The sequence below is a fragment of the Daphnia carinata genome, chromosome 2 (assembly GCF_022539665.2).
Source record: "Daphnia carinata strain CSIRO-1 chromosome 2, CSIRO_AGI_Dcar_HiC_V3, whole genome shotgun sequence".
Taxonomy (NCBI): domain Eukaryota; kingdom Metazoa; phylum Arthropoda; class Branchiopoda; order Diplostraca; family Daphniidae; genus Daphnia; species Daphnia carinata.
Window position 1 is genome coordinate 3,622,268 of NC_081332.1, and position 27,663 is coordinate 3,649,930.

Below are 27,663 nucleotides of genomic sequence, written 5' to 3' on the forward strand. Positions count from 1 at the left end.
TGTCGAGAACAGTCTACCTTAATGTTTTCTTCCACTCGTTATATGGTCCAATGAATATCTTCAAGTCCCCATAACAAGGCAATCATTTTTCCGATTTAGGAATAAAAAAGTCTAAAAATTAATTTCTAGAAAAGTATAACCCTTAATCATATCATGCATCGTAATCAACGAGTGAGAGACTTGAAGTCTAGTCATGTGCAAAAAAAAAAAAAAAAGATATCGACCAACATGGAAAACCTGACGTCAGAAGACATTAAAGTACGTCCATAAATAAGACAAGTCCGGGTGGATATGAAGAGGAGGAAAAAATAAATAAATACGAAATAAAATAAAAACAAAATAAAATAAAAAAATAAATATAAATAAAGAGAAAAAACATGCTATAACAAGTTAAGATTCCTTATTCTAAAAATGGCGTGTCGTGCATTAGCCAAAATTAAACAGCGTACGTGCCCTGGAAAACTTCCATGAAGGTGTATACTCACGATCTTTTCTATGACGAAGAAGAATTTTTTATTTTGTAGTCTTGTTCAGAATAATCTACGTTATTCCTTTCATCACGAAAAATAATCCTGGCTGGCACGTACGAGGTAATGACCGGCAATAAGTTGAGGGTCGATTACGATGCTCTCGCTCCGTGAATATTAAAAAAAAAAAAGCTGGCGCTCAGGAAAACTTCAAAGGACGCATACATTTACAAGTCAAGTGGCATGATATTTTCGATAACTCCAGTTCAAATGGCATAATTCGTGACGTGGATAGTTGTTGAATTATGTAATGCGGGTCCTCCTGTAACATAAAATACACCAAACTGATCAATCGATCGCATTTCCAAGGAAACGTAAAGACATGAAAACCAAGAAAAATTCCATGCTTACCCGAAATGCGATAAAAGTCCGGTGCGGCCGCATTGACGCGTAATGCGGATATTTGGAAAAAGAATTTAAAAAAAGAATTCGTGAGCCTGCACGAATGCTACATTAGGTACACAAAAAGTTGTTTGCCTTGTCGGCAACAGCTGTTTCGCAGACGACCGATCCCTTTCGACTGATTAAACAAATACACAGTGCTAGCGACAGAAGTGCGAAGAGGAAAGAATGAACGACAGTTTGTTGTATTCCAAGTTTTGGAACAACAAAAAAAAAAAAAGAAAAAGAAAACTGGGAAGAATATTTGGGATTTAATAGGGAAACAAACAAATACAAACCATTGTCTTATATGGTGGAGGAAGACGTGACCAATTCGAACCATTGACGAAGAGCGTCGCTCAAAACGATGGGCAGCGTCTGAATATCTCGGAGGATGACATAAAAAGGAAAGGGGAAACTGTCCAGGTAGGGCTTAATGCCCTGAAGTTTGCCATTCGACGGATCGAAGACGGGCACGCGAATGTCGAGAATGGAATCTTTACCTTCCGGATTGTCGAGAATGACAAATACCATAAAGAGACCGGCCTGTTTAGCCCGCCGGATGGCTTGGTGAACGCATTCGGATCCCTCGCTAAACAGACCCCGACCGTCAGATACAATCAACAAAAGTTGGGCCGTCGATGACAACTGAGCCGAAGACGTCGAGCGAGCTTGGCTCATTAACGCCGTTACGAAATCCACAAGTTCAGAGATCTTCGTTTTCTTCTGCTCGAAAGTGAACTGTTGCAAGATCCTGTCAAACAAAAGGTAAGCGGTCATGTTTTTTCTTTCAAACGACAATATTCTGTTTAATTACTTTGGTCCACTCGTGTCATTAAAAGTTTCATGAAGTGGGTGGAGCAGTTGAACGCTTTCTCCAAATGACACGACTCCAAGTTGGCCGGCCTCCAATAAAGAGAGCGCTTTGCTGATTAACGCCACCGATTCGAAAGCCAATTCTTTGGAACGATTATCAGCCATACTAATAAATGAAAGACATTTTTTGTTATGACGTTTCCAGTTCAACAGATTTTTAAAAAATGAAACCTGGACGAATCGTCGACAGCCAAAACAATTTGATAATTCCTTTGGGCGGGTTTGGTGCGCCGTAACCAGATGCGATCCTTTCTGAACTGACTAGCAATATACGGGATCACTTTACGCATATTCAGACGTTTGCCCGTCCGGTAGTCCCCCTACACCACGATATTCAAAACAGCCGGTGATAAACGTGTTAAAGCTTTATCGTCAGATTTAAATAATACCTTCAGTCTGGAAGCCTGTGACGGTTCCAGGATCAGCCGGAGCTGTTCGCACAAATCTTGAGCTAGACCTGATGTCACCATTTCCAATTTTCGCCAAGTATCCTGACCCTCTGAGTCATCGATCTAATCAATAAATAAATAACTGAAAGCAAATCAAAACGATATGTTTAAATAACGTGTAGGACGTACGTGTGTTGTTGACCATGTAGCCAGTCGCTGTTCTAGATCACACCTGAGTTCTTCCACCGTTTCCATGGATACGACCGATTCGGGAAGTGCCATTAATTCCGGCTGAGTCATGAAACTGGACTCGGGTCCCCGTTGGGCAGTCAATGTCGGAACAATTTCACCTTCGACTTTGAGACGTGAAATAACATACATAAATCATCATCCGAAAATCAAAGAAATTAAAAGCCTTACTTTGTATGAGGTTTTCATCCACGTCTTGTTCCATGCCCTGAGCTTCGCCTCGTTTACGGCCTTTTTTCTTGGAATCGGGTACTTTCTCTGCATCCCGCTGCTCGATGGAACTTTCATCTTCGTCGATATCTTCATCTTTCATCGCTACATCTTCATCCATTTCATCTTTTAATTCTTCCTCCTCTTTCTTCTGCAAAACAGACATCTGTTCTTTAGCCTGCTCTTCGGTTGCAGCGTCTTTGGCGAGCGCGTCATAGAGCTGGTCCACTTTCTTGACATGTTCGAAGAGGTTGTCTTCGTTAGCAGCGTTTTCGTCTTGCTCGGGACCTTCGTCTTCATCTTGCTGCGATTTTTTCTCAGTCGTGTGAACCTTTCAAATCAAACGCGACATAGATTAAAACGCTTCCTTCTAATTTAAATGACATGCCTAACTCACCTGAAGGACTCGCTCTTTACGTTGATCTGCTAGAGCTCTGTTGGGATCCGATTGTCCGGGCTTCCTCGGTTTGCCTTTCCCCTTTTCCTCCTCATCCTCATCCTTGGCCGTTTTTCGATTGACTTTCGATTGCTCTTCGCCTTCGTGGCCCTGACTCTGCCGCGACTCGGCCATGCCGATGCCCTCGACATCCTCGTTATCGGCCTCTTGATTTTGCCCGCCATCCTCTTCGGGCTTATTATCAGCCGTGTCTTTGCGGGCCGTTTTGTCCTGAGAGCCTTTCACCGACTCTTCCGTGGCAGGCTGCGCTTCGGTTTCGGACGGCTGATCCATGGACGGAACAGCCTGATCGGGGGCGTCTGCCTTTTGCGGATCATCGCCTTCGGCCGATTCTTCCATCTCCTTTTCATTGCTCTCTTCTCCACCGTCTTCCTCTTCGTCGCCATCTTTAGGTCTTTGGTCGTTCTCTTTCGGTTCGGCAGTGTCTTCACCTTCTTCGGCCCCGTCTGGAACGGGTTGGTCCTCTTTCTTGGCATCCTCATCTTCTCCATCCTTTTCTTCCAATTCCTGTTCGTTTTTCATGGCGTCAATGTCGAAAGGATTTTCTTCCGCATCCAGCTCTTCCTCGTCTTTATCTTTGGGATTGCCTCCGTCAAGATTGAGATCATCGGGCACGTCGAGCGGTTCCGGTTCCGGCGGAGGTTCGTGCGACGTGTGATACGGGTCGATCTGATCATCATTGATATTCTCATCGTCTTCATCGTCGATATCTTTGGGCTTATCCTTCTTCTTCTCGGGCCCTTTGTCGTCCTCGCCATCTTCCTGCTGCTCGTCATCATCGCCCTGTTTGGCAGTCATTTCCGATTCCGTTTTTTGGCCGTCTCCCTGACCTTCGTCTTGATCCTGATCGTCATTGTCTTCCTCTTCGTCGCTACCCCACACTTTCTCCTCCAATTGATCGGCATCCTCGCCCGTATCGCCCATTTCCTTGTCCAGTTTGTCTTCGTCCTCGTCGTCCTCGTTGCCGCTATCCTCGTCACCATCGGCATCCTCCTTCTTCTCGCGATCCTGCAGATCGGCGTCAAAGTCTTCGCTCATCTCGATACCGTTCTCTTCTTCTTTCGGTCCGTTTTTATCATCTTTCTCTTCGCTCTCTTCTTCCTTGCCTTGCTGACGGGCAGAGTCCAGCTGATCTTCGTCCTGGATTTGATCCGAAACGTCTTTCGCTCCTTCGCCATCGCCCAGGCCGCCAGACTCGTTGTCCTCGAATTTCGTTCCAGCACCGCCTTCTTTGGAATCGTCCAGCTCCGAGGGTAGACAGAAACCCTTTTCCAGCAGTTGGTTAAACACGTTCAAGAGGACGGATAGCAATTTAGACGAAGCGCGGAGTGTGGCCAGCTGCGAGCTCAAGTAGTACTCGACGACGAAGACGTACTGATCGAACACGGGAGCGCATTGTGACAAGAGACGGGCGTGATGGCTATCGTATTTGACCATTTCAACGAGACGTGACATCTCGGCCATCGTTCCATCCAGCCTCAGCATTTTGGACAAGTCCGTTTCCATTTCCGATATCAATTTCGATGTCAAGTGATCCACTTCGAAGTCATCGTCTTCTTCGGCTTTCGGTTCGTCCGTCTCGTTGTATTTCTTGTAGATTTCTTGAATTCCATGAAGGACGGACTGACAGAGTTTGTCCACATCCGCTGCTTCGATCCTGGAATCCCTACTCGGTCTGGAGATGTTCTGCGATTGAAAGCCTTGAACGGCGGCGTTGAACCTGCGTCTAAGATGTTCCAGCGAAGAGCCAAAGTTCTGCGGACCTGCAACCGCAACCATCTGTTCCAGTAGACTCTGCGTTTCGTCGATCGTTTTGAAGCCACGGATGATGCAATGCCACTGATCGCTGCTGAACAGCCACGAAGAGGTGGATGCGATCCGGTACAGATGAAACTGTTTCTCCAGGTCTTGACGCACTACCATCATCTTGCTGGCCAGCTGGGCTTTTAAAGACAAAAGAGATGAGGCCACCTCCTTCGTCACAGGTTTAGTAGTACCATCTTCGAGCCGAAGCTGAACGACGTCGAATACTCCAGACGGACACGCTTTCATCAACGATTCAAATTCTTCCAGGACGGCTAGCGCATCCACTACGAGCTGCCAGAGATGATCCAGGTCGTTCACGACCACACAAGATTCTGGAACAGGCTCAACAGAAGACCGGAAGCCGTTCAATTGAGCCGTTAGCATGCGCAAGTGGACCAGTTTGTCCAGCGTTTCGGAGCATTTCGTCCACTGGTCTTGTACGACGTTCATAAATTGCGCCGCGAATCCTTTGAGGCGTTCCACGGTGGACGGGCCAAGTTCAGACGATGGCTTCTCCAGCAATCTGGCCGAAATGGCCAAACGCGCAAGACAACGCGTGTAGTAATGCGGCCCTTTATTCCACGCGTTTCGAATGGCGCAATGAGATGGGCGTTCCGGCAAGTGTTCTAAGCTGGCCTCCACGTCCAGGATGGGCAAGACGATCTCGAGAGATGACAATCCTTTGTCTTGACTAAAGAGAAACGTGCCTTTGCGATAGGAAACGCCCAGCTGCTGCAAGGTGCGGAAGAGCTGGAACAGAGACTTCCTCTTCCGCATGCTGATGGCTTTGGCTTCGTTCTTCTGGCGCTCCTTGTCCGCCCCGCTGCTGATGATCTTCAATCGTTGCAGCTGATTGACGGAGCTGATGACCGTTCCGACTAAATCGTCCACGGCCTGGATTCGCCGCTGGAACGGCGATTTGCGTAGAGTCTTGCCGCACAGATTCAAACTCTTGGCGTAAAGGCTGGGCAGCCGAGAAAGGACTAAATGTTCGGCCAGCGGTACAGCATCAAAGCCGGCCATCGACTGGGCGTTGCCAATGAAAGGCTCCACAGCAATAGGTACGAGCGCTGGAACATTTTCTGCTTCCAGTTCGACGCCCGGCTCGCTCAGCACGGTTCTGGCGGGCTGTTCCAGCACGTCGCGCCACTCCTTCATGTGCTTGTGCAGAGTGCCGTGCGCTTTGTGGACGGCTTCTTTGAGCGCGTAATAATTGATATCGTTCCAGCGCATAATCTTGATGAAATCTTTGACTTTCTTATCGATGGGTTGTCGTAGGGAAGTCTTCCGTTTCACAACGAGCGGCAAGAATTGGCCGTAAAAGAGGACGGCGTGCCATAATAGGCGCAAAAGCGGATCGTGCCGGCCAGAGAGAGCGACGTGACACGCGAACGCTCTCAGCATCCGCAAGCGCATGTCATATTGGCCGAGCGTGGCGCTTTCCATGAACTGGCGCAACGTCGATTGGATGGGTGTCAAGTCGGCCATGGCCGTATCGTCATTCAGCAACGACGTGATGGTCGAATAGAGATGGAACCAATACTTGCACGCCGTACCTGCCGCCCGCTTCTCAACGTTGTCGAGGCACAACTTCCAGCCGTCGAGCTCGAGGGTCCGCCAGCGTAATATGAGACGCGACAGGGCGTGAATATCTTCGCTGATGGAGACACCTCGATGGGCATTGGCTTCCCATTCGTGGCATTTGGTGAGCAACATCTCCAGGCCCGTCACCAGTTTCATGATGGGACTGTCGACGGCGAACGAGAGGATCCGATCGATCAATTTCGACACGTCCAGCAGCGTCGCGTGGCCCGGCCACTGGTTCAGGAGGTCGGCGATCCTTAATCGCAAGTGTTCCAGGACGGGTCGGCATTGGACGGCTTCGTCGACGCGCGGATCGTAGTAAAAGTCGAATTTGTCGCTAGAACCACCTTCTGTTTGTCCGTTCCTCAGCACATGTTCCAAAAAGATCAGATGGGCTCCTAAACAAAAAAATATTTATCATCATTAAGGACACCCGAAAGAATCCAGTTTCACACTCGTCCACGTTCCAAAAAAAAAAAGTTTGTACGAGAACAACCCACGCTCTGCCATTTGCATTTGCATTGGCCACAATAGCATCTCATTGCGGGAGCTTTTAATCCGCACGCTTAAAGCAACTAAACTAGCCAAACTTTTGCACCGACACTAGGGGAGGGGAATGTATTCTGTACAATTGAGTCTAAATTGTAAGAGAAAGAGAGAGAAAAGTTGAAAATAGGGCCTCACGCGTTTAGCTGGAACACGCGCAAGTTTGCAACCGCTGTATATATAAATGCCCTGAAAGTTTCTTACCGATTAGCCGACGATCGAATTGCGTACTCAAACAGGGCTCAAGAGTTGCCGTAATGCGGCCCAGCAGTGGGTAACGCATCGAAAAGCCTCCGGCGGACGAAGGTGAGGCGGCCGACTCCGCGTCCGACGCGCTCACGAAGATGGAACGCGCCCAGCTGAGTAACAAGGACACGTGTCGTTCGCAGATGAAATGCTGGTCTTGCGGAGTGAGCTGGAAATCGTGCAAATCACCCTCCTCCTGCTGGTCCGTTTCCATGGCAACGGCCCCCCCACCATTGTCCTCGTTGAATTCCGACTCGTAAGACGGGAAAAACTGTTCCAGGGCCCGTTTCTCCGCCTCGGCATCGTTGACTTCTCCTTCATGGTGCACCGTCCGGCTCTTGTAGAGGCTCTCTTTTTCCAGCTCGCGCTGCTTCCGGCGCTCTTCCGCGGCGGCCCAAGACGACACGAGCGCGTCGAGGATGGCCGTCTGCGTGCTCCAGGCTTGCCGATCGATCCGCCGGGCGTGGAAAGTGTAGCGTTCAATGTCTTTCAGAGCGGAGAAGAGTAACGTCTTCTTGTTCTCGTTCCGCTCCGACGCATTCTCAAACACAAAGTCAAAGAGGCGGCCGACTCCGGCCGACGTGCAGAGCTGCGCTAGGGCCACCACGCCAGCGGGCTGTTCGGCCGCCAGCCGAGACGGCCGATCGAAAAGGTCGGCAATCGAATCGCTCCAATCGGGATTGTCGTCACCAAAGTCCGTCCTCCAGGCTGCGGCTTTCACGTTCCTCACGAGCAACTCGGCGCCGTGCATCATTTGCGCGATGCCGGCCAAGACGGGAACGATCATATCGGGATAGTCAACGTATTTATTCTTGAGCGATTGATAAAAACTGCGCTGGGCAGCCAGCCACAATTCGGCTTGAGAAATGATCATGGCGGACGCGTCGCGGCCGCTTTGAAATTCACGCAGTTTGTCGTGAAGGGCCGTGACCGACTGCGGCGAGGCTACCGAGTTCACGTAGTGGCGAATGTCTTTGACAAGTTGCTGAAACAGCGATAACTCAGGACGCCACGTGGGTTTACGCGTCCGCTCTTCTTCCAGTTTGACGTCCAGCCGTTCTTTAAGGCCGGCAAAGTGGCGGACGTGCGGGTGTTGAGTATCGATCATCAACTCACCGCCAACGATCAGTTGATGGTGCAATCCGTGAACTCGTAAAAATTGATGGACTCTGTCCGCTTGCCGGCGTCTGAGCGCCGCCTTGAGTTTGCGCTTCTCCACCGGATCCACTTGGTCGCCCGCCGACAAAAGCAAACAACGGGCCAGGCCTTGCACGAGCCAAAGCGATCCCACGTCGCACGGGTTTTCGACGTAATCGCTGGCCCGTTTCACTATTTCAACGACTGACGAATGGACTCCCGACCCGTTCCAGGAGTTCACGTCGGTCGATACGGCAACGCGCAGCGCGTGACACACGCCTTCAATCAGCTGTTGAATGGATTGGACGGCCAGACGATGATCGTTCAACATCGGATCGAAGTCGGGCCTTTGCAGCTTGTCAGCGTTGATCCACAAGACTTCTTTCAGCATCTTCAATCGAGCCCGTTTCTCTTCCGACTGGCCGAGAGCAACTTGTCCGTCTCCTTCAATCACGTTGGCAGCCGTGGCAGAAAAGAGGGGCGAAACGGCCTGACATTGTTGGCGACGGCTCCACGACATCCTCGTTACAATTTCCCAATGGGCCAGATGCGACTCGATCCACGGTAGAGGGCCGGCCTGGAATAATGCCGCGCTTCCGCTCCCTCCAGCTGATACCAATCCGCAGAGCGTGTCGCCGGGCTGGCGATAATGTCCCAACATGGCGACGTGATCCACCAGTGACAGAACGTGTAATTGAGCAGCGTCATCTGTCTTCACCGCTTCCAGCGAAATGCGATTCAATTCACGTTCCAGTTGCGCCAACGCGTCAATATCGCCTTCGCGAATGAGACGGCCAACGCCGCGCACTAACTGCGAACCTTGGGCGGACACGACAACGGCTGGCAGACAGCAACTTGCCAAAATGGATGCAATTAGACGCGCTCTCCGTGAATGATCCTCGTCCACAAACGGTTCAACGCGCTGATCCAGCCAACGTCGCAAACGACGAGATAGCACGACGGCTTGGCTGCGCTCCACTTCGACGGGCACGTCCAACGAAGCCACGGGGAAACGTTGAAGCAAAGCCGAAATGACGGGCACTGTCCGTTTCAACAGCCACGACCAGTACTGAGCTATGCGAGATAGAGTCGTTTCCAGCTCGTCGCCATCGACAGAGAGCGCCTCAACGTCCAGCATGTGTCGTCTCATTTCGACGGCCTCCATTAAATCTGCCCAGTCTTTGTTGGTGAGTTGAACTTGGGCGGAGGAGAGCAGCCGCTGAACGACTTCATCCAGCCGACTTAAGAACCGCGGAATGGACACTAAAATCTGATCCGGCGCAGCTTCTTCGGCCAGCGTTCCAGCCTCGATGGCACGGCTGAGTGCGGCTAACGTACGCCCTTGCGTATGAGCAATCTCGTTCCTGGACGCGTTCCAGGCTGCCCAAAACAAAGCCAGGGATGTTCGATTGCTGTGAAGAGCTTGCCCGTCTTCTACGCTGACGTCCACGTTGAAATGATGCCGACAGATGTTGCCGAACCAGCGAGGATCCCACGGAAGTTCGGAGGAGTTCGTTATCTGTGCGCGGAGTATTTCTGCAAGCCGGACGCTGAGCGTGTCAGGGGACGTCGTGTTTCCGACGCAGTCCGTCCGCCAGTCAACGTCTTTCCCGCTGGCCGTCAAATAGAGGAACAAAACAGCGTCTTGACGGGCATCCGTATGGGCAAGTTGCTGAACCAATAACGAAGCTTGCCTGACACGAGCCAACACGGACGACAGTTGAATATGTCGTGTCGATAAGGCACTAGGAGCCGGGCAATTGCCGGTCTGCGTTTCTCCGGCGAAGGCGCTTTGAAGTAGGGTCGACAGTACGAGACGGGCAGCTTCCTTGTCGTCCGGCGAGCGAATATTCTTGATGTACACCTCGACGCACGTGTCATCGAGGCACGAAAGCGGATTAGACGTTGTAAACATCTCCAACCGCTGGGCGGCCAACGAGGCGGCTTGAACCAATTCCGTCAGAGTGGGCCGGTCGCCGACGGGCAACAAATCGCGGCAGAGCCACTGATGGAAGTGAAGTAGAATCTGTTGGAGTAAAAGGTTCGTCAATCCGGCTGAGCAAAGGACCGAGGCCAGGTCGTTATCAGAAAATTCTTCTTCTTCCGAGCCGGGCAAGTAGAGTTCAATTCCGCGATTTCGCATGGCACGTGATATCTCGCCGTGACGCGGATCCATGGCTAAAAAGAGCCGGAAATCCGGATGAGGTTTGACGATGGGGATGTTGCCATCGATGACACCTCTTTCGCTCAGGGCTAAATGTCCGCCAGGTTCCAGCAATCCGTTCAGTCGATCCAGCACTGAGGAGCTGCATAAATTGACGTTATCGACCAGCAGCCAATGTCCGTGACGTAGAGCTTTGACCAGCATGCTGTCTACCCATTCGAAACATCCTCCGCTGCTGCTCACGCCGACACCTCGGACGGCTTGCTGGACAACCTTGTCCAACTTTGATTTTATCTGCGCCGCGCTGGCCGACAGTTCATCGAAGTTGTCGTCCAAGAGTTGTTCCAGTACGTTCTCCAGCAGCTGTGCGCGTCGTTGCACGTGCTGGGCTTCATCGACGGTGGTGCGGACAACTTCTTGGCCGGCAATCGATAATTTCTTGTAAGATTCCCACGATTCGAGTAGCGAAACAACAGCCGGATTATTCACAGACTGTGCGAGCCGATGGCGGACAGCTTGACGGACGAGCCCATCCACATGCGCAGCCAATTCTTCCAGCGTGCGATTGACATCTCCCTATCAAACAGATAAGGCAGAACTTCATTAGCAACGGCTGGCAAACATTCTCAGCAAAACATGAATGTTTGAACAATGTCCCGGCTTTCTTAGTTAAAGCGAACGGTTGGGCCAATCAATACAACAAGGTCACAACAAGCAAAAGTCAATGAATAAAAGAAAAACAAACATATCCAGCGCCCTAAATAAAATAAGAAACGCGAGACCGTAGATGTCAAGAGGTGATACGGCAATCAAGAATTGATGGACGAAAGGACATCAATTCTCGTCCAGCACATCAGAGAAAGAAGGAAAGTTAGGTCTCTCTATAAAGCAAAAACCCATCGAAAGGAGAATCACCGGCGCGTACAATCGCAGATAACGACCTCTATCTCGTCGAAAGAAACAACAACAAAAGAGGCCAAAAAAAAAAAAAAGACAAACAAGCACACGGGCATCATCATCATCGTTTTTATATCCCAGCAAAAAAAAAAAAAAAAAAATACCCACAATGAATAACTAATAAAAAAAAAAAAAAGAAGAGGAAAAAGTTAAAACAAGAAGCAAGAAGCTTCCTGCAGGCGGCTCAAGTAAGGGGTGGGTAACACACGAGCTAATCTATATTAACGAGTGTGTGCAGCAGCTGAAGAGATTTTCGGCCGTCTTCAGTCGGCGCTCGTCAACTGTGCCACTACACAGAAGAGGATTATCATTTGATTAGAACGGCCAACATCTCTCCAGCTCGTAGACAACGCAAAATAATATTGTTTAAAAGTAGCACACGAAATAATGGAAAGATAAAAGAGAATTCGATCGTCTTTTTTCTTCTTTCTTTTTGCCTTATCAAAACATATGAGATAAAAGAGTATAGCCTTAAATCACGCAACAGGGGGAAGTGAAGGGGAAAAAAAAAAAAGAAATCTGGCGGCTCCGGATAGATCTAAAAAAAAACCCGCCATCCTTCAGAGAATCAAGTAGGAATTAAAAAAAAACATATTTTTCTGTTCTCTTTGTCTGAGGCATAAGGCGAGTGTGGCCAAAATAAGCTGGGGGGGGGGGGGGTATTGTCGCAAGTCTTCAATCTGATGGCTGGACATGGGCGGAGCCATGCCAGCGCTGTGACGTTGGCCATGGCGGATAGTATGACCAGGATTGATCCAGCTATGAGAGTTGCCTACTTAAAGAAGACACACAGACAAGAAGCTGCGAAAAAAAAAAAAGAAAAAATACGTAACACAAAAAATTGGATGTCGAAAGGTAAGATGCCTAGCCATGAAAAAAAAAAAAGAGAAAAATAATAAAATGATGTTCATCATCTTCGTTATCATCACCGTGGCAACGTCTGTTGTGACATATAGCTCCGCAGTAACCCCCGGGAGTAAAGGAGGATACGATAAAAAGCCAACCCGGGGTAACCGGAATCTAAAAGCTTTCAAGTCTTTTTCTCGACGGCACAAGGCCGGAGGAAGAGACAACAATCCGCATCTTATCCAGCAGATGGGTAAAAGAGTAGTGCGACAGTTCCCTAACGAAAAAAAAAGTATAGCCCCATTATTTGGGGACCGGAAGGAAAGACGAATTTCAATGAAAAACGCAAAGAAAAAAAAAAAAAAAAAAAAAAAGGGAGGGGACGCGTTAAAAATGGAAAAGTTAACGGGAAGATCCTGGAACGTGTTTCGAATAGATTTGCATTTTACCGCCCTGACGTCGCAGTCCACGGGCGGGCCAATGCACCCAATAAACATACACTTTTTTTTTTTTTTTTTTTTTTTTTTTTTTAAATACATTGGCTGTCGGCGTGCGCGTGAACGAGAACGAAGAGAAGAAGGCGAACATGTGAAATCGATTAGCCAACTTCCATCTACTCGAAAAAAAAAAAAAAAAAATAAGCCATTGAAATAGATGAAATAGACCAATGGGGGAAATAAGGGTCCGTGGAGATGTGTGTGTAAGAAGAGTGCGCAGAGAGCAATAGCGGTAGGCGAATGTATATGGTACGTGAAGTGCAAAGAAGAACGGCTCCAACGAGCTCGAAAAATGGGCAACAATATCTCGGCAACGCGAAAAGATACAAACGCACACATCGAGAAAAGAGGGGAGGAGGAGGAGGAATATAACAAAGAAAATGATCTACGATGGCAGACGAGAGACATCGCCGATCCTTATAGCGCTCTGCCTAGTCGCAACTACTTTGAGCTACATCAACGAAGGAAAAAAAAAAACACAAACAAAAAAATTTCCAAAAGATTGCGCGCCCGTAACATTGTCAAATTGGAGAGCGATAAATAAAAATAAAGACAGACAGCCAGGGCCCGTAGTTGGCAGTGCTGGAATGGCGCAAGAAAAAGCAATAGTTTCCCCGAGACTAAGAGCAATCTCGAAGAGTATTCAAAATTGCAATCGAAATACATCAACACTGCTTGGCTACACATTCGAGATAGCGCTCTCTCTCTCCACCCCCCTTTTTTTTTTAAGGAGGAGACGTAAGCACATATAAATCCCTTTGCGGATCCTTCCGGCAGCGACTTGCCGCCTTTCTATTGTGTACATGTCATTAACAGCCAAATGCGAATTTTCTTTTCGTCAACATTTCATCTTTATATACTTTCAATTCTCTCTCTCTCTTTTTTTTTTAGCTTAAGCATCGTTGCCGCACACTGGATGGAAAGAAGAAAAAAAAAAAAGGGACGGAAGAGAAGCGAAAGATGGGAGCGCGCGCGCCGAATAGCGATGGATGGATGGGTTCCGTCCATGAGGCACATGCGCCTGCAACCTACCAGATTCTTCTTTCTACAAACTCTGTGTATGTGTTGCGTGTACGTGTAATGTTTTAGTATGTTGTGTGTTGTCGACAAACGACCCCAATCCGCCATCCAGAAACGATACGGCTCTCGATCCAGCCGCTCTACAAACTCCCCAGCGCCTCACTATCTGCCCCCCCCCCCCCAACTTGTGCGTTTGTGTGTTGTTTTGTTTTTTTACATTCACAGTCGGATTATCACCACACCACCACCAACAGTGCAAACTCTTGCATAATTAAAACGACAAAAATTGGATAAAATGGACGACCCGAATTGCTGAGCTGGAAAGGTTTTTTTTTTCCATTTCGAAAGCTCTTCACGTTTTGGATATAAATTGCGACGCAAAGTGTCAGTTTTTTTTTTTTTTTTTTGTTCGAATAGTGAAGCCATACAATATTATCCGGCGCTGCGTTCGCACGCAACATGTTTCGTGACTAATTCGACCCATCCATCAAGGGGGATTCTTCTCTTTAATTACTCGCTCTGATTTAGTGTCTTACATCTCATTTTTTGTTTTTTCTTTCTGTCGTTCACATAACGGTAAGCGGTAAGCAAGCTCTTGACACCTGATCTCACATTTGGCTGGGCCTTTTCATCACGCGTTTAATTACTGGAGCATAACAAGTGAACAATAAAGCTTAACAAGAAATTAAGGAGCGTAGATGCAAAGAAATCAACGCAGAAAAGAGCGAACTGAATTGAAAAAAAAAAAATAATAATAATAAATTCAAATTAGAAAATGATTATCGGGGCCAATTTGAGATTTGGTGGGGGTGGCGGAACAACCAACGGAACGAGAACGTTCAACTGTCCGGCAAGCAGTTCGACAGAGGCCAGCCTATTGTATCTCATCGCCATTCTGGGCGTTGTGACCAACGTGGTCGTTATGTTGCTCATTCTAGGACGGGCGACGCTTAGAAGGTTATTCTTATTCTATTTCTTTTCTATTGACAAATTTTTTGTTTTCGTTCTGCTAACAAAAATATTTAAGGATACCTCTCGTCCATCCGCCCATCAATTAAATTAAGAACGAAACCAAATTTAAAAAAAAGGGAGGCAAATACAAAAGAAGAATGAAATTAGATTGGTCGAGAAAACCTCCGCTTTCTCCAGGAAATAAAGAAGAAGAAGAAAAAAAAATGCGGCGGGGAATATACTAGTTCTTTATTGACTTATTAATGATGCTTTCTCCTCGGTCACTACACAAGGACCATGTGGAAATAACTCGGGACTTTTTTTTCCCCTCCCAGAAATTCCTGCGATCGCATTTGATTCTGGTTGGCGTGGCAACTAGCGCTCAAAAAAAAAAAATGCCTTTTCACAAACGTCTTTGTTGGTATTCACATATCGTTTTGGATAACGTCTAGCAAGAAACTGAATTGCCTCCCCACCGAGTTCGGACATTGTCACACAATTCCCTTTAGTTCTCTGTCCGTTTAGGCCACCAAAAGAGAAAAACAAAAAACAAAAAATTCCTTAAGTTATAGGACTGCCATCGATCGATACAAGCGAAAGAAAAAAAAACAAAAAAAAAACCTGTCTTTTAGTTGTAGCGACAAAACAATTGGAAAGATAACTCGGAAAAAAGAAAGAAACGAAAGTGATCGATAGTGTCACTAGAAACCGGGCAACAGCCGTCATCCGCTATGACTGGTTGACCACTTACACCAGCGTGTCTCACCGCCCAACGAAAACACGATGACAAAACGGCCCCTCGGAAAAAATACATGTCCAGCAATAAAAAGCTCACAAACTGTCGCAATTCCAACCGCAATACTTTGTTAGCTACACGTGCCCGTTGACATTCAATCAACGTAAAGAAAAAAAAAAAAAAAAATAAAATAGAATAGAAGGACATCATCGAACACAAAATAATTTTCACATGGTTAACAAATCCAAAAAGGACTGCCGTCTGTAGCTCACGTGGATTACGCGCGTCAAGACGGCGGGCGACGCCCGTGACTTTAATAGGCCCGAATGGGTGCGCACTTTCCGAAAAGGCTCAATGTCAACGCGTTTCTTCTCTGGCCGCATCATTTTTTATTCACGACTTAACGTGTCTTATTCCGCTCGTAAATCCACACGAAAAGCCACAACGACAAAGCTCCCACCGGAAAAAAAAAACTGCACCTCATTCCATATGCAGGGTCCTCACAAGGAAAACGTTGGACAAATCCCTTCTTCTTTTGCTTCGCTCAATTTTTTCTTTGAAAAAAAAAAAAAAGAGACCTAGAGCTACTTGAATACATTATAGGATAACAATTTGAATTAAGTATTAGCGTCCTGAATAACGCAGACCATTTCAGGCCGGTGGAAGCCGAAAAGAAAAATCAATCCAATCGCTAGACTACAATGGCGTAGTGCAACACAATAGCAAGACAAAGTGTAGCGGACGTACGGACGTCCAGGTTGTCAATAATAATCGTAAAAGAGGATGGTAGGCAAAAAAAAAAAAAAAAAAAAAACGAGAGAGAAAGTGATGAAAAGAAACATTGGAAAAGGGCGACCCGTAGTCTTTTGAAAAAGTTACTTATCGGGACGAATCACGCGGGATTCCCTCACACCACCGGTGTGCAACAATACGAAACGAGACACAAAGAGATGCCTGCCTACCCTTTTTTTTTTTTTTTTGTTCGCCACTCACGACTTAAATACAATCAACTACGCAAATCAGAGATAATAAAAAAAGAAAAGAAAGGCCAAGCGCTAAAATGAACTGAAATGTATACGCAGCGAGTAATTGTTAACGCAATACGTTTCTCTTGTCGTGCGGGACAGATGGTCGCAGGGTTTGATATTCCACCAGGCGGCGGTGGATTGCACGAGAGCGACGATGCTGTTACCGCTGGCCTTGAGCCATCATTTTTGCCGGCCCGTCGCCCAGTGTTCCATCTTCGAGACCGTCTTCCTACTGCTGGCCACCGTGTCGGCCGTCAACCTTCTGACCACCGTTCTCAACGACACGCCGCTCATGCCCGACGACGACGGTATCGACATCGACTGGCTCGTCAACTCGCCCGACACGTCCCACTGGCTTCAAGACGATGTCGACGACGACCAGGAAAACCCCACCAAGGTAAGAAACTCTTCCACCATCTTCTATTTTCCAGCTTTCTTTTAGTTCTATATATATAATTTCTTTATCCATCTCAGTTTCGTTGTAACTGCCAATTTCTTTTTTTTTTTTCCTTTGCTTCTACCGAGAGTGGCTTGAAAGGCTTTCGCCATTCAGTCTATCAGAGTCGATCGCCCTTGATGGCTCCATAGGGTCGTTGATTACCCCCCCCTCCCACGTCCGAAAGCAGCAAATGCCTTGAGAAAACATTGGCCGTGTCAAAAGAAAAAAAAAAGGGAACGCAGAGCCTTGTGTTCGCTGCCGCCCAACTAACAACGGGATCGATAGACAATGGCCCGAAAACTCTTGCGAGAGCTATATAGCGAAAAAAAAAAGAAGAAAAAAACCAATGCCAACGGCAAATAAATAAAAGGCTTCCACATTTCTTCTTATCTCTGGCCCGGTTTTTTCCTCGTTCACTTCTGACTTTTTGTTTCTTTTTGATTTGCCTTTATCCGCGGCTGTCGATAGATGAAGACACGACAACAACTGCCAATGTGTACGTTTCGATAAAAGCGTGGGACCGAAGGCGCCAGACTGGAACTAGCGCGCAACTCATTGATGGACCAATCTATTCTTTCTTCGCTCAAGATGCACAACCATCTTCTTCTTATGCATGTTAAATGTCTCGAGGGCAGGGCAGCAATCACAAGAGAATCTTAGGGGCCAATAATTAGCCCCCGTGATAACAGTTTTTCCTTTTTGATTGACTCGATTACACAGCATCCGGTGGCGGCCGACGGCGGATTCAGCGCCAACGTAGGCGCCAGACTCCTGGACGCTCCGCATTGCGTCCTCTTCGGCATCACCATGATATGGTTCGCAGCCATCACCGTCAATCTCGGGCCGACCTTCATCACGGGCGCGTTGGCCAACCACGTCGAAACGACGCCGCTCCACCCGGCCTGCCCGCTCATCCAGACGCCCTATCGCCACTACATCGTCAATTTGTTGTGGGTCGTCGTCAATTCACTCTGTCTCGTCCTCACCGTCACCCATCTCTACCGGCTCCATCGCGACCTCATACGGTCACGAAAACAGGCCGTCCGCGTCACCGGGTATCGTCTCAGTTCTTTACTTTCCTTATTTCCCGCACTGTTATTACTATGACAAGTGCGTAACGTTTCTTTGACAACGGTCCAGAAAGAATTTTTTATTTTTTTGTTTTTTGTTTTAAAGAAAAAAAAAAAAAAAAAAATGATGCAAATGACTGTAGAAGAGCGGACGTGATATCATTCAAATGAGTTGGCGCATCTTGAAAAAAAAGCCCTCCGCATATGGTCAATCAATTTTCAAGACAGCACAAACTGCCATCTCTCGAATTCTTTCTGCAGATTTAATCGTTGCGAATCGTCAACAACTTAAAACAAAAAATGATTTCCCTTTAACTTGGCGCAATGCCAATTGCCCTTCTTCTTAAACATTTTTCTTTTTTATGCAATACGAAAAAAAAAATATATATATATAAAAATGCTGGATACAATGGTGGGGGATTGAAACAACAACAACAATCGACAGAGTTGTGGCGACAGTGGCCAGCCCGGCAGTGGCGGGCAATGCAGACGACGATAGCAACTTTCACAAACTGCTGAGGCGGCTAGAGTGCGAGGGTTTGCAGCGCATCCGCATGTTCACCACCATCTGCATTGTTTACGCTCTATTCTGGGGGCCGCTCTTTTTGGTCGTGGCATTTGGAAGCCGGGCCAGCGAAGAAGGACGAGGCCTGGCCTCTGTAGGCCCGCCCAAAGACCCCGCCTCCCACCAGGTCACGCTCTACATCTGTTTCGCTCACGCCTTCGTCAACCCGACCGTCTTCCTCCTACTGCACTCGGGTCTCAGAGAGGCGGCCTGCTCCGTCCTGGCCTGCTGTTTCGGCCGCGAATGCCGGAGCGGACATCATTCGCCCGACCCTTCCAGCCACTACGGCGATGGTATGGCGGGATCGTTTGACCATCGCAGCCATCGTTTGCAGCCGCAACGACGGCCTCCGGCCACGCTAACGGGGCTCGTTGATTACGATCGAATTATGAATTTCAACGGAGGGCCGAGTTTCCTATCGCCGGTGCACACGTTCTCGCCCACCTTGACCGCACCGTCTTCTTCAACAGCGGCGGATTCTCGGCCAATGTGAGTCGTCGTGAGTGAATTTTACTTATTTACATACCCGAGACGAATTTCGGTTTAAAAGAAAAATAAAGTTTTAAAAAAAAAAAAGAGGAAAAAGGATTTAGAAATGCTGAGCGAGAGCAAGCAAACGATCGATAGAGTCAAGACTGCCACCAAAGCCGCCGCAGGAACCCCGGCGTTTTTTGCCATCTTGAATTTATACATATACAAAATAATAATAAAAGAAAATAAAAAAAAATATGCCTAAATAGAGAGGAGAGCGGGCCCCATTGCGGCAAAGACGAGAGCCGTGTCGCCCGTCAAGACATTTGATGTAAAAAAAAAAGCTATTCTATATACGAAAAGTTTGAATCATCGAACTGTAAAACGGGCAAACTCGATTCTTGAAAAATTGCTCAAACATATATTTACACAGATGCATGCACGCATGCAAGACGCTGACGTCTATATGGTTTGTGTGCTTGCCCATTTATCGTGCCCAACGGTGAAAGTCAATACTTGGAATGAGGCCTCTCCGCTGAGAGTTGAAGACCGTACAACGCGCCGCAGAAAAGGGAAAACTTGACAATCCGACATTCGAACTTATTACGAAATTAAATTTGATAAGAGAAAAGCGGAAAAAAAGGTGGCGCCTCGATTCTTGATCAACTCAAATTAGACAAAAATAAATCCTTCTTCCTCTCTTTCTGCTTCCCAATTTCTTGTGTTAAAAATGGCTATTCTACCTGTGTTTATGTCGTGTGTAGGGAAACGGTCATTTGACAGTCAAGATGAAGCGACCGTGGAAAACAACATCATCTTCGTTTTACGAAATAAAAGAACAAAAAAAAAAAAAAATGATCTTCAAAAACAGAATATGTGCTGCGAGAGGCCGGCCCAAGTGTGTTCCTTTTGACTTTCTTCTTTCGATATTTCTTTCCCTTCATCGTATTTTAAGATCTTTATGCCATGTACGCCAAAACGGGGAGAAAAACAGAGGGCAAACTAGGTCTTAAAAAAAAAGGCAGTGACGGTCTGACGGACCGTTTTTTTTGTTTCTCCCCCGATGCGAGCAAAGATCCTGGCATGTTTGTCTTTATTTAGTGATACATAGATATCGGAGCCAAGAGCAGTGCTAAGGGCCAAAAGCAAATCATCCAGAAAGCCTTTCCAATTTGTAAAAAAAAAAAATGAAAAAAAAATGGGGGGTTACGAAAGAGATTCAATTCCTGCGCAACACAGTAGCCTCTCTATCTCTCTCTCTCTCTCTCTTTTTCGCTATCTCTCTCTCTCTACGTAGCTGCCTTCCTAGTCCTCACAATTTCGTATAACGGCTGCGCACTCATCCGACAGTAACCAACAAAGAAAAGGAACCATTTTGATTCCGAGAAAATGCAATCTTACTTGTTCAAAGCCTCCTAAAAGTTCGGTTGTATCCATCGCCGAGTTGGTATTCAGGACGTCGAGGGGATGGCCAGTCAGCTGGGCTACCAAACGCACCAGGCTCGTTTTCCCACTAGCCCTCGGGCCAACCTAGTTAGAATATTTCATTGAAACTGTTACTTCAGCTGTCAAGATCGATATAATTTCAGGATAACTTAAATTTAATAAAAAAAAAAAAAACAGTTAAAAAAAATGTAGCATAGGCCATGTCAACAAATGAACCTTTCCATTCTGTTAACACATAATCCATAATTAGATATGTGCTTATTCGAGCTTTTTCGATGTAATTTAAACAGCCAAACCTGTTGAGAGCATTGTGTGGGGTATAACTTTTTAATTACTTTTCTCTGCTGATGATTCCCGAAACTTGTAAAACTCAAAACTAATACATTTAAATGCTCCAACGTATTCAAATGCTACCTCTTCTATTACTACACAGCGATTACATGTCTTGGCACTTACCATGATCGTCATCCAATTGAGAGCGATGCAATGCATCAATGACTCGAGGGGTCTCAAGTTTCTTTGAAGAATCAACAGTTCCTGGCAACCGATTAAGTCACCGCTGTGGCCCCCTCGAGCTAAAACGGCACTTCCAACTTGGATCCAACTTTCGGTGAGGTACACGTGAAGGTCCTGACCGCGAGGGATCGGAAATTCGCTTCCAAAAATGCGCTCGTACATGTGCATCATTGTTTCACGGTCTTGAAGACTCCGCATCCGGTCGGCATAGATCAAACCAACAAACTGGCCCGGATTGGTCGATCGGTTCGCTTGAATCGCTTCGCACCAGCGGAAAACATCGCGCAAATTAAATTCCCACGGACCACCTCGCAAACCCCATTGGCCCGATTGAGTCACTTCTTTGACAAGTTGTTCGTTGAAATCGACCATTTTAACGATGACGACCGGATCGATTTGCGGATAAACAGCGCGGGCAATAAATTGGAGATCTTCTTCCGATAGCGGATCGACGTAGACTTGGGTGAATCGATTGAGAAACGATCTGGGGAGGCCTTTACGAGCTCCCCCTTGTTTTAGCGGATTTTGGCAAGCAAACAATTTAGTCATCTGCGGTCGGACGTGAAAGCTACGACCCAACTCGGGAATGTAAAGTTCTCCGCGATGATCTAGAACTGCATTCAAGCCTTCGAGGACGGATTGTGATGCCAAATTGAGTTCGTCTAGTACGATCCATTGACCTTCTTTAAGGGCACGCAATAGCGGTCCGTCTCTCCATTCAAATCTGCCGCCCGTTTCAGATCCTTCGACAGGCAAGTCGGCTCCAAAGAGATCAGATACATCCGTCTGTTCAGACAAGTTGATACGCACAAGTTCGTGTCCAGTGGCCTCAGCCAGGGCGGCCACCAAGCTCGTCTTTCCAACTCCAGGACTACCTTCAAGTAGGAGTGGTTTCTTTAGTTGCAAAGCTCTCAGAAGACGGATTAGGTTTGCCGATGTGCTAGGCGCTTGAAATGTGAATGAGCTTCGACTCGGCGATTTAAATCCGATTTCAATGAAAAATGGATCGATGCCAAACAGTCCTTGATCAAGTTTCACGATAGACCCCGAAACAGAGCGGCCCATCAAAGCCGCAATGTTTACTTGGCTGCTAAAAGGTGCTGCCAGACGTCGGATGGCTTCTTCCACGACGGCCCGGTTCCCGAGGGAGTCGAGGAACACGAGACAAGCTCCGTGAACGTAAGCTGCGGCCGGATCGAGTTGGACAGCGTTGATAAATTGAACCCACGATAGAATATCGCGGATGCTGACAGTAGACTTCCTGCCCGTCTCCGATTTGGAGAACCACTCGACAAAGTCGACAATGCAAATGGCGATGCTTAAATTCTTGCCGCCTTCTGTTGTGATCCATTTCCGAGTCAGATTGTGATCGGCGATGTCAATAATGTCCTGCCTGTCCCTTGACATTGGGCACCAAATTTCAGTCAAGCGATTTCGAAGTGCAGGCGACAACTCTTTCTTGCCGTAGTCCCCACCGGGGTTCATCGTGCCCAGGAAACGGAATCGATCAGCAGCTTTGATCACTTCAGGCTCGCCGGATCCTGCCTTCTCCGACAACAAAAGGCTGCGTTCCGGCTCCAGGACAGAGTTGAGACGCTCCAGCACGCTGTCGTCGGCCAGCGATATTTCATCGGCCAAAAAGTAATGGCCACCAACGAGGGAGAGCACCAGCGGTCCGTCAACCCACTCGAAGAGACGATCTACGGCCCCGCTTTCCGACTGTTGGTCTTGGAGGTTACGGACGGGTCTTAATCCTCCGAGAAAATCCGATCCTTCGCTGTACTGATGGCAATTTATCGTCATTAGTTGACAGCTCTTTTGTGCCGCAAGGTATTGGCACACGCTCGTCTTACCGCATCCAGTGTCACCTACCAAAAGGACGGGTTCGACAAACCGGAGCGATTGCGCTACCAGGACAGCTAAGCGCCTTAACGCATACGTCCAGACTAGGTGATCAAATCCTTCCAGACACTGGAGCGATTCCAAGATGGGTCGCGTAACTGGTGAAGTTTTGTCTGACAACGTGAAGAGATGTTGCGGATCCACCGTTCTTTTGAAATGTTTGCCCAACACTTCGCGGATGACGAGCGCTTCTTCTTCTTTGCGCACACGTCCGGCCAGCACTAAATAGCCTTCATCGGCTAAATGCTGATCCCAATCATAAAACGTTGCCGAACGGTCTGTGGTTGCCAAACGGTAACGCTCGGCCCATCTAAACAGGTCGCGCAACGTCATAAAGCCTTGTTTTCCGGCAAAAGCGGCGCTTCCTCTTCGGCGGAGCTGCAATTCGCCCATGACGGCCACGCAGCGCTTGCAGTACGAGGGCGGCATGTCGCATCGACGATGCAAGATGGTCTCCAGCTCTTGAGGAGGAATATCGTTGAAGTGCAACTCGACGAAACGGTTGCGGAAGGCACGTGACAGCAGCTTCCGGCCGCCATAATTGCCACCGGGAGGATTTTGTGTCGCAAATAATAAGAAGCGCGGGTGGGCTTTAACCGTTTCTTGCGTTTCGGCGATGAAAAGCTCACGGTTGTCGTCCAGCAGGCGGTTAAGGGCTTCCAATACTTCGCTGGGAGCCAGGTTCAGCTCATCGAGTATGAGCCAATAACCTTGGCGCATAGCATCGACCAAAACGCCCTCGCGGAAAATCAATTTCCCCGTTGTGGGATCGGCCGTGTACGAGCCAACGTACTCTTGGAGGTCGGTGTGTTCGTGATTATTAACGCGAACGCATTTGTTTCCTGTTAGCTGGGCCAAATATCCGATTAGAGAAGTTTTGCCGACCGAAGTTTCACCCTGTAGGAGAACGGGCAGGCGGCCGAGCGATACGACTCGCACCAAATCTTTCAGGTTCAGGCGGACAGAATCCGTCAGAATGTAGTTCTTGGGCTCGTTGGGCTCCAGGTCGCCTTTGGGTATCCAATAGCCTTCGACTTGAATGGATTCCGTTTGGCCATTCCACAAAGCTTTGGGTTGAATGAGGGTCTGGCCCATGACCGACTTCAAGTTCTTATTGCCGACAACGTGCCGGACAACCAGTTTCTCGACGATGGGGTGAGACGATCGGTCCAGCTGCGTCAAGAAGCTCAAACAAAAGGCTTCATAAAGGGAACGGGCCACGGTTGCACAGGGATTTGAAGCGGCCACGACCAGGGCCCGGCACAGCGTACGAAGACTGAAATGTGGCTGGCGGCCAGTTCCATCTGCAAGACTACGTAACGCCTCCCCACGGATTTCGGTATAAAAGCGAACGATCCCTTCGATCTACCAAAGCGATACTTAATTAAATTGAAGTAGTTATTACAATCACTTTGACCAGATGTTTACCTGAACGGCTGTCAGATTCAATTCCCTTAAGTAGTCACCGATCAGTGTTGCCAGGTCATGTGGGCTAGTGATCTCATCAACGATAAACTCGGTAAAGCGAGAGCGGAGTCCAGTCGGCAATCGCTTCTTGCCGACGTCCGTCGCCGGGTTCATGGCGGCAAAAAGGCGGAAGCCCGGGTTGCGCTTCACAGGCTCCCGATCGCCTCGTTCCAGCAAGAACAGTGATCCTTGATGACTTTCTAGCAGACCAGAGAGACATTCCAGCGTCTCAGCAGTGGCCAAATTGATTTCGTCGAGTAAAACCCAGTCGCCTGTAGCGTTAACAAGTCATTAGAATGTCATTATTTAAGGTAAATTTATAATTGGGTTACCTTGTTTTAGTGCTTTGACCAGACTTCCTTCGACGAAAGAAAAGGCCAGGGCGCTATCAGCATGGCGAATTTGCAATCGAAGCTGTTGCAACTGAAAACCGAGCTGTTCCCATGCAGGTAGCAATTCTGCAGTACAACGCTTAATAGCCGATTGTTGGCTGTGCGTCATGAGTCGGAGCAAATCGCCCCATCGTCGGTTAGCGAAACAAGTTGAAATGTGCGACAAGAACTTGGTGTTTTGCTGAAGGCTGAAAGTCTCTTGAAACAGCTTCTCGAACTCGTGTCGGATTGGTGATATCTTCCACTTCAGATCGACAGGTTTGTAGCCGCCAAGGAGATCGGCACTGTCGCTCTGTTGGTTTAAATTAATGACAAGGAGCCGGTGGCCCAGTAATTGAGCGAGGTATTGCACGGTAGAAGTCTTTCCCGTGCCCGTCTCTCCGACCAACAAGACAGATTCCAGCTGTCGAACGCAAGCAGCTAAGCGTTCTAAAAGTACAGAAGAGTTCCTTGTCCACGAAAAAGTTGATTTGGCAACTGTGTCGTGTGTCTTGAAACGTTTAAGAGATACTCGTCCGATACCAACTGTCTCGTCGGATATGTTGAAAACCGGTTTGTACGAATGGCAGTAAAATTCTGCCTTGGCTTTTATCATATTCAGTTTGGCACCGATGTCTTCTGCCAATTGTAGTCGTCGCTCTCCGTTGAAGACGCAGGCGACGAAACAGTCGAGCGCGTCTTGAAAGATGGAGAGCTGTGATGTGATTGATGTTAGCGAGGTGTTGTCTAGTCGGAATTCCGCCGCAATACGTTGGCACCATTTGAAGAAGTCGCGAGGAGACAGAGAACGGTCGTTAACCGTCATCCGAGTATTTGCTTGATCTTCGCTGAGCAAGTAATAAGCGTCCAGTAATTTATCGGTGAGAGGACTCAGTGATGGAAAGCGGCAGTCTATGACGGTTTGAAGTTCGCTGCGTGAAAGCGGTTCGACGGCGATACGTCGCCACATCTTCTTAAGCATCGTAGCAGCGTTAACGGCATGCCCGTCAAACTGCCCGTGAGTCCGCTGAGTTGCAAATAGTTGGAAACCGGGAGCCGCTCGAATAACGTCACCATGTCCTGGAACATTAAGTGTTGATGATTCTACAACAGGAAGCAGCATGGACACGACATCCATTGGCGCGTAGTCAATATCTTCCAAAAGTAGCCAGCGGCCTTCACGCACAGCCTAAAAAACATCGAAATTAGTTGCCGTAATGAAATTAATTGCCATGAATTTTTACCTGAGTGAGTACACCAGCAGTCCAGACAAATTCACCAGGTATATCAGTTGAATGGTATGTACCTAGAAGCACTTTGGAATCTGTTTGATCGCCTAGCTGAACTTTCAAAAGCCCCTGATTATGGATGGTTCGACCAGTGAGTGCAGCCACGTGTTCAACTAAGGTCGTTTTCCCTAGATTAGATAAAGTGAAATCGGTAATGAGAGAATGAAATCATAATTGTCAATGAGCAAACTTACCACATCCGACCGGGCCAGTTATAAGGACTGGTAAACTGGACGTGATTGCAAGGGCCAAGTTCTGTAGGTGACTGCGTGTCGAAGTCACCGGGACGACCGTCTCACCTTTACACTGGTCCTATTTATTCAACAAATTGTTAATTACCTGCATGTACTAGGCAATAAAATGGAATTACCTGTGAGAAACAGGGTAGCAGAACACCTTCGACATCAACGATCGCTTTTGACAGAATGCTTTTACTAATTTCACTCGTAATTCTCTGCAAACAATATATTAAAATATTATGCAAACTATAATTAATAGAAAACCTATAGTATATTATACATCATCTTTCACAGGGTGCCTGGAATCTTCTTGAAAATTGTTTTCATTGGTAAAATACTTCAAGCTGAATATTCTGTTTTGCTCTCCAGAAACACTTTGCATGACAAGTCTGAGCTTTTCCAATTCAGGTAAATTACTCAATTTAGCCAACGACTGACACACCAGCCATCTGATTTCGGGATCAGAAGAGTTTGAAAATTTCTTGATAAAACAAGACCAATCCCACATTTCTTTAAAATGCTCTGGAGCTGCTTGGAGTAGGTTATAGCTTGCCAAACAAAGCTCTAGCTCTGACACACCACATGATTTTTCTGTTTTGGGTTTCTTCTGTGGTGGTTCTAACTCAGACTTATACTGGAATGGCGAAGGATTGTTTCTGAAGTATTGCATTATGAATCTATAAAAGAAAGTTGAAATTAATTCATAAAACAACAAAAGATTGATAGAAAAACTTCTTACTGTAAAACCCCCTTATTTCTGATGATGAGTTTCCCAAATAAAGCACACATCAGATGGTGCTTCAGTTCAGGTGATATCTCGATGCATGATGCTCGTTGTACTAGTTCAATTAGAATGGGGGAAAATATGCAAACAATGTCATAAAAAAATCCAGTCTTATCAAATAGCAGCAGATGAGCCACGTCATCCAAACATTTTTCTGCCACGAACGGGGTCCACTTTTGCATACCCAAATAACTGTTTAATTTAGCTATTTCAGAACTGGTAGATCCGAGGTCTACCAATTGCCGCAACGCCACAGATACAGAAAATTTGGTTAGTTTTTCCATATCAGTGCAATTTGCGGACTCATCTGAAGAAACCCCCATTTCAAAATGTCCCAATGAGACAGCAACGCAAACTGTACAATTTGTGCAAAATATTGTAATTCGTAGGAAGTAAGAAACCACGACTTGACAAATCCAAATTCAAGACTGAAAACTTGCGGGCAATTCGTTCGAGCACGTGTGTTTAACATTTCGTCTGCTCATCATTGGTAAAAA

General features: G+C 47.3%; 2 protein-coding genes across 2 annotated transcripts; one reads left to right on the plus strand and one right to left on the minus strand.

Annotated features, from left to right (window-relative positions):
* Positions 1–363: 363 nt before the first annotated feature.
* LOC130686500 (midasin-like) lies at positions 364–27,584 on the minus strand. The gene is made up of 18 exons (XM_057509643.2): positions 27,122–27,584; positions 26,663–27,059; positions 26,514–26,597; positions 26,338–26,455; positions 26,099–26,271; positions 24,816–26,043; positions 24,445–24,755; positions 21,055–24,381; positions 20,554–20,682; positions 7,230–11,148; positions 3,030–6,877; positions 2,594–2,963; positions 2,363–2,529; positions 2,174–2,296; positions 1,956–2,104; positions 1,726–1,890; positions 879–1,662; positions 364–789 (listed from the first exon to the last, which is right to left on the minus strand). The coding sequence occupies exons 1-17, from the start codon at positions 27,487–27,489 to the stop codon at positions 1,215–1,217; spliced, it is 15,324 nt and encodes a 5,107-aa protein (XP_057365626.1). The 5' UTR covers positions 27,490–27,584; the 3' UTR covers positions 364–789; positions 879–1,214.
* On the plus strand, positions 14,027–20,981 carry LOC130686467 (uncharacterized). Its single transcript, XM_057509605.2, has 5 exons — positions 14,027–14,849; positions 16,707–17,004; positions 17,767–18,101; positions 18,562–19,180; positions 19,917–20,981. Exons 1-4 carry the CDS (start codon positions 14,668–14,670, stop codon positions 19,172–19,174), a joined length of 1,428 nt encoding a protein of 475 aa, XP_057365588.1. The 5' UTR covers positions 14,027–14,667; the 3' UTR covers positions 19,175–19,180; positions 19,917–20,981.
* Positions 27,585–27,663: the final 79 nt, after the last annotated feature.

Coding starts and splice junctions, on each gene's coding strand:
- LOC130686467 (XM_057509605.2), top strand. CDS start 14,668: ATGATTATCGGGGCCAATTTGAGATTTGGTGGGGGTGGCGGAACAACC. Junction 14,850..16,706: donor GGACGGGCGACGCTTAGAAG/GTTATTCTTATT, acceptor CGTGCGGGACAG/ATGGTCGCAGGGTTTGATAT. Junction 18,102..18,561: donor CAGGCCGTCCGCGTCACCGG/GTATCGTCTCAG, acceptor AACAATCGACAG/AGTTGTGGCGACAGTGGCCA.
- LOC130686500 (XM_057509643.2), bottom strand. CDS start 27,489: ATGGGGGTTTCTTCAGATGAGTCCGCAAATTGCACTGATATGGAAAAA. Junction 26,272..26,337: donor AACTGGCCCGGTCGGATGTG/GTAAGTTTGCTC, acceptor TATCTAATCTAG/GGAAAACGACCTTAGTTGAA. Junction 1,891..1,955: donor GCTGTCGACGATTCGTCCAG/GTTTCATTTTTT, acceptor TTCATTTATTAG/TATGGCTGATAATCGTTCCA.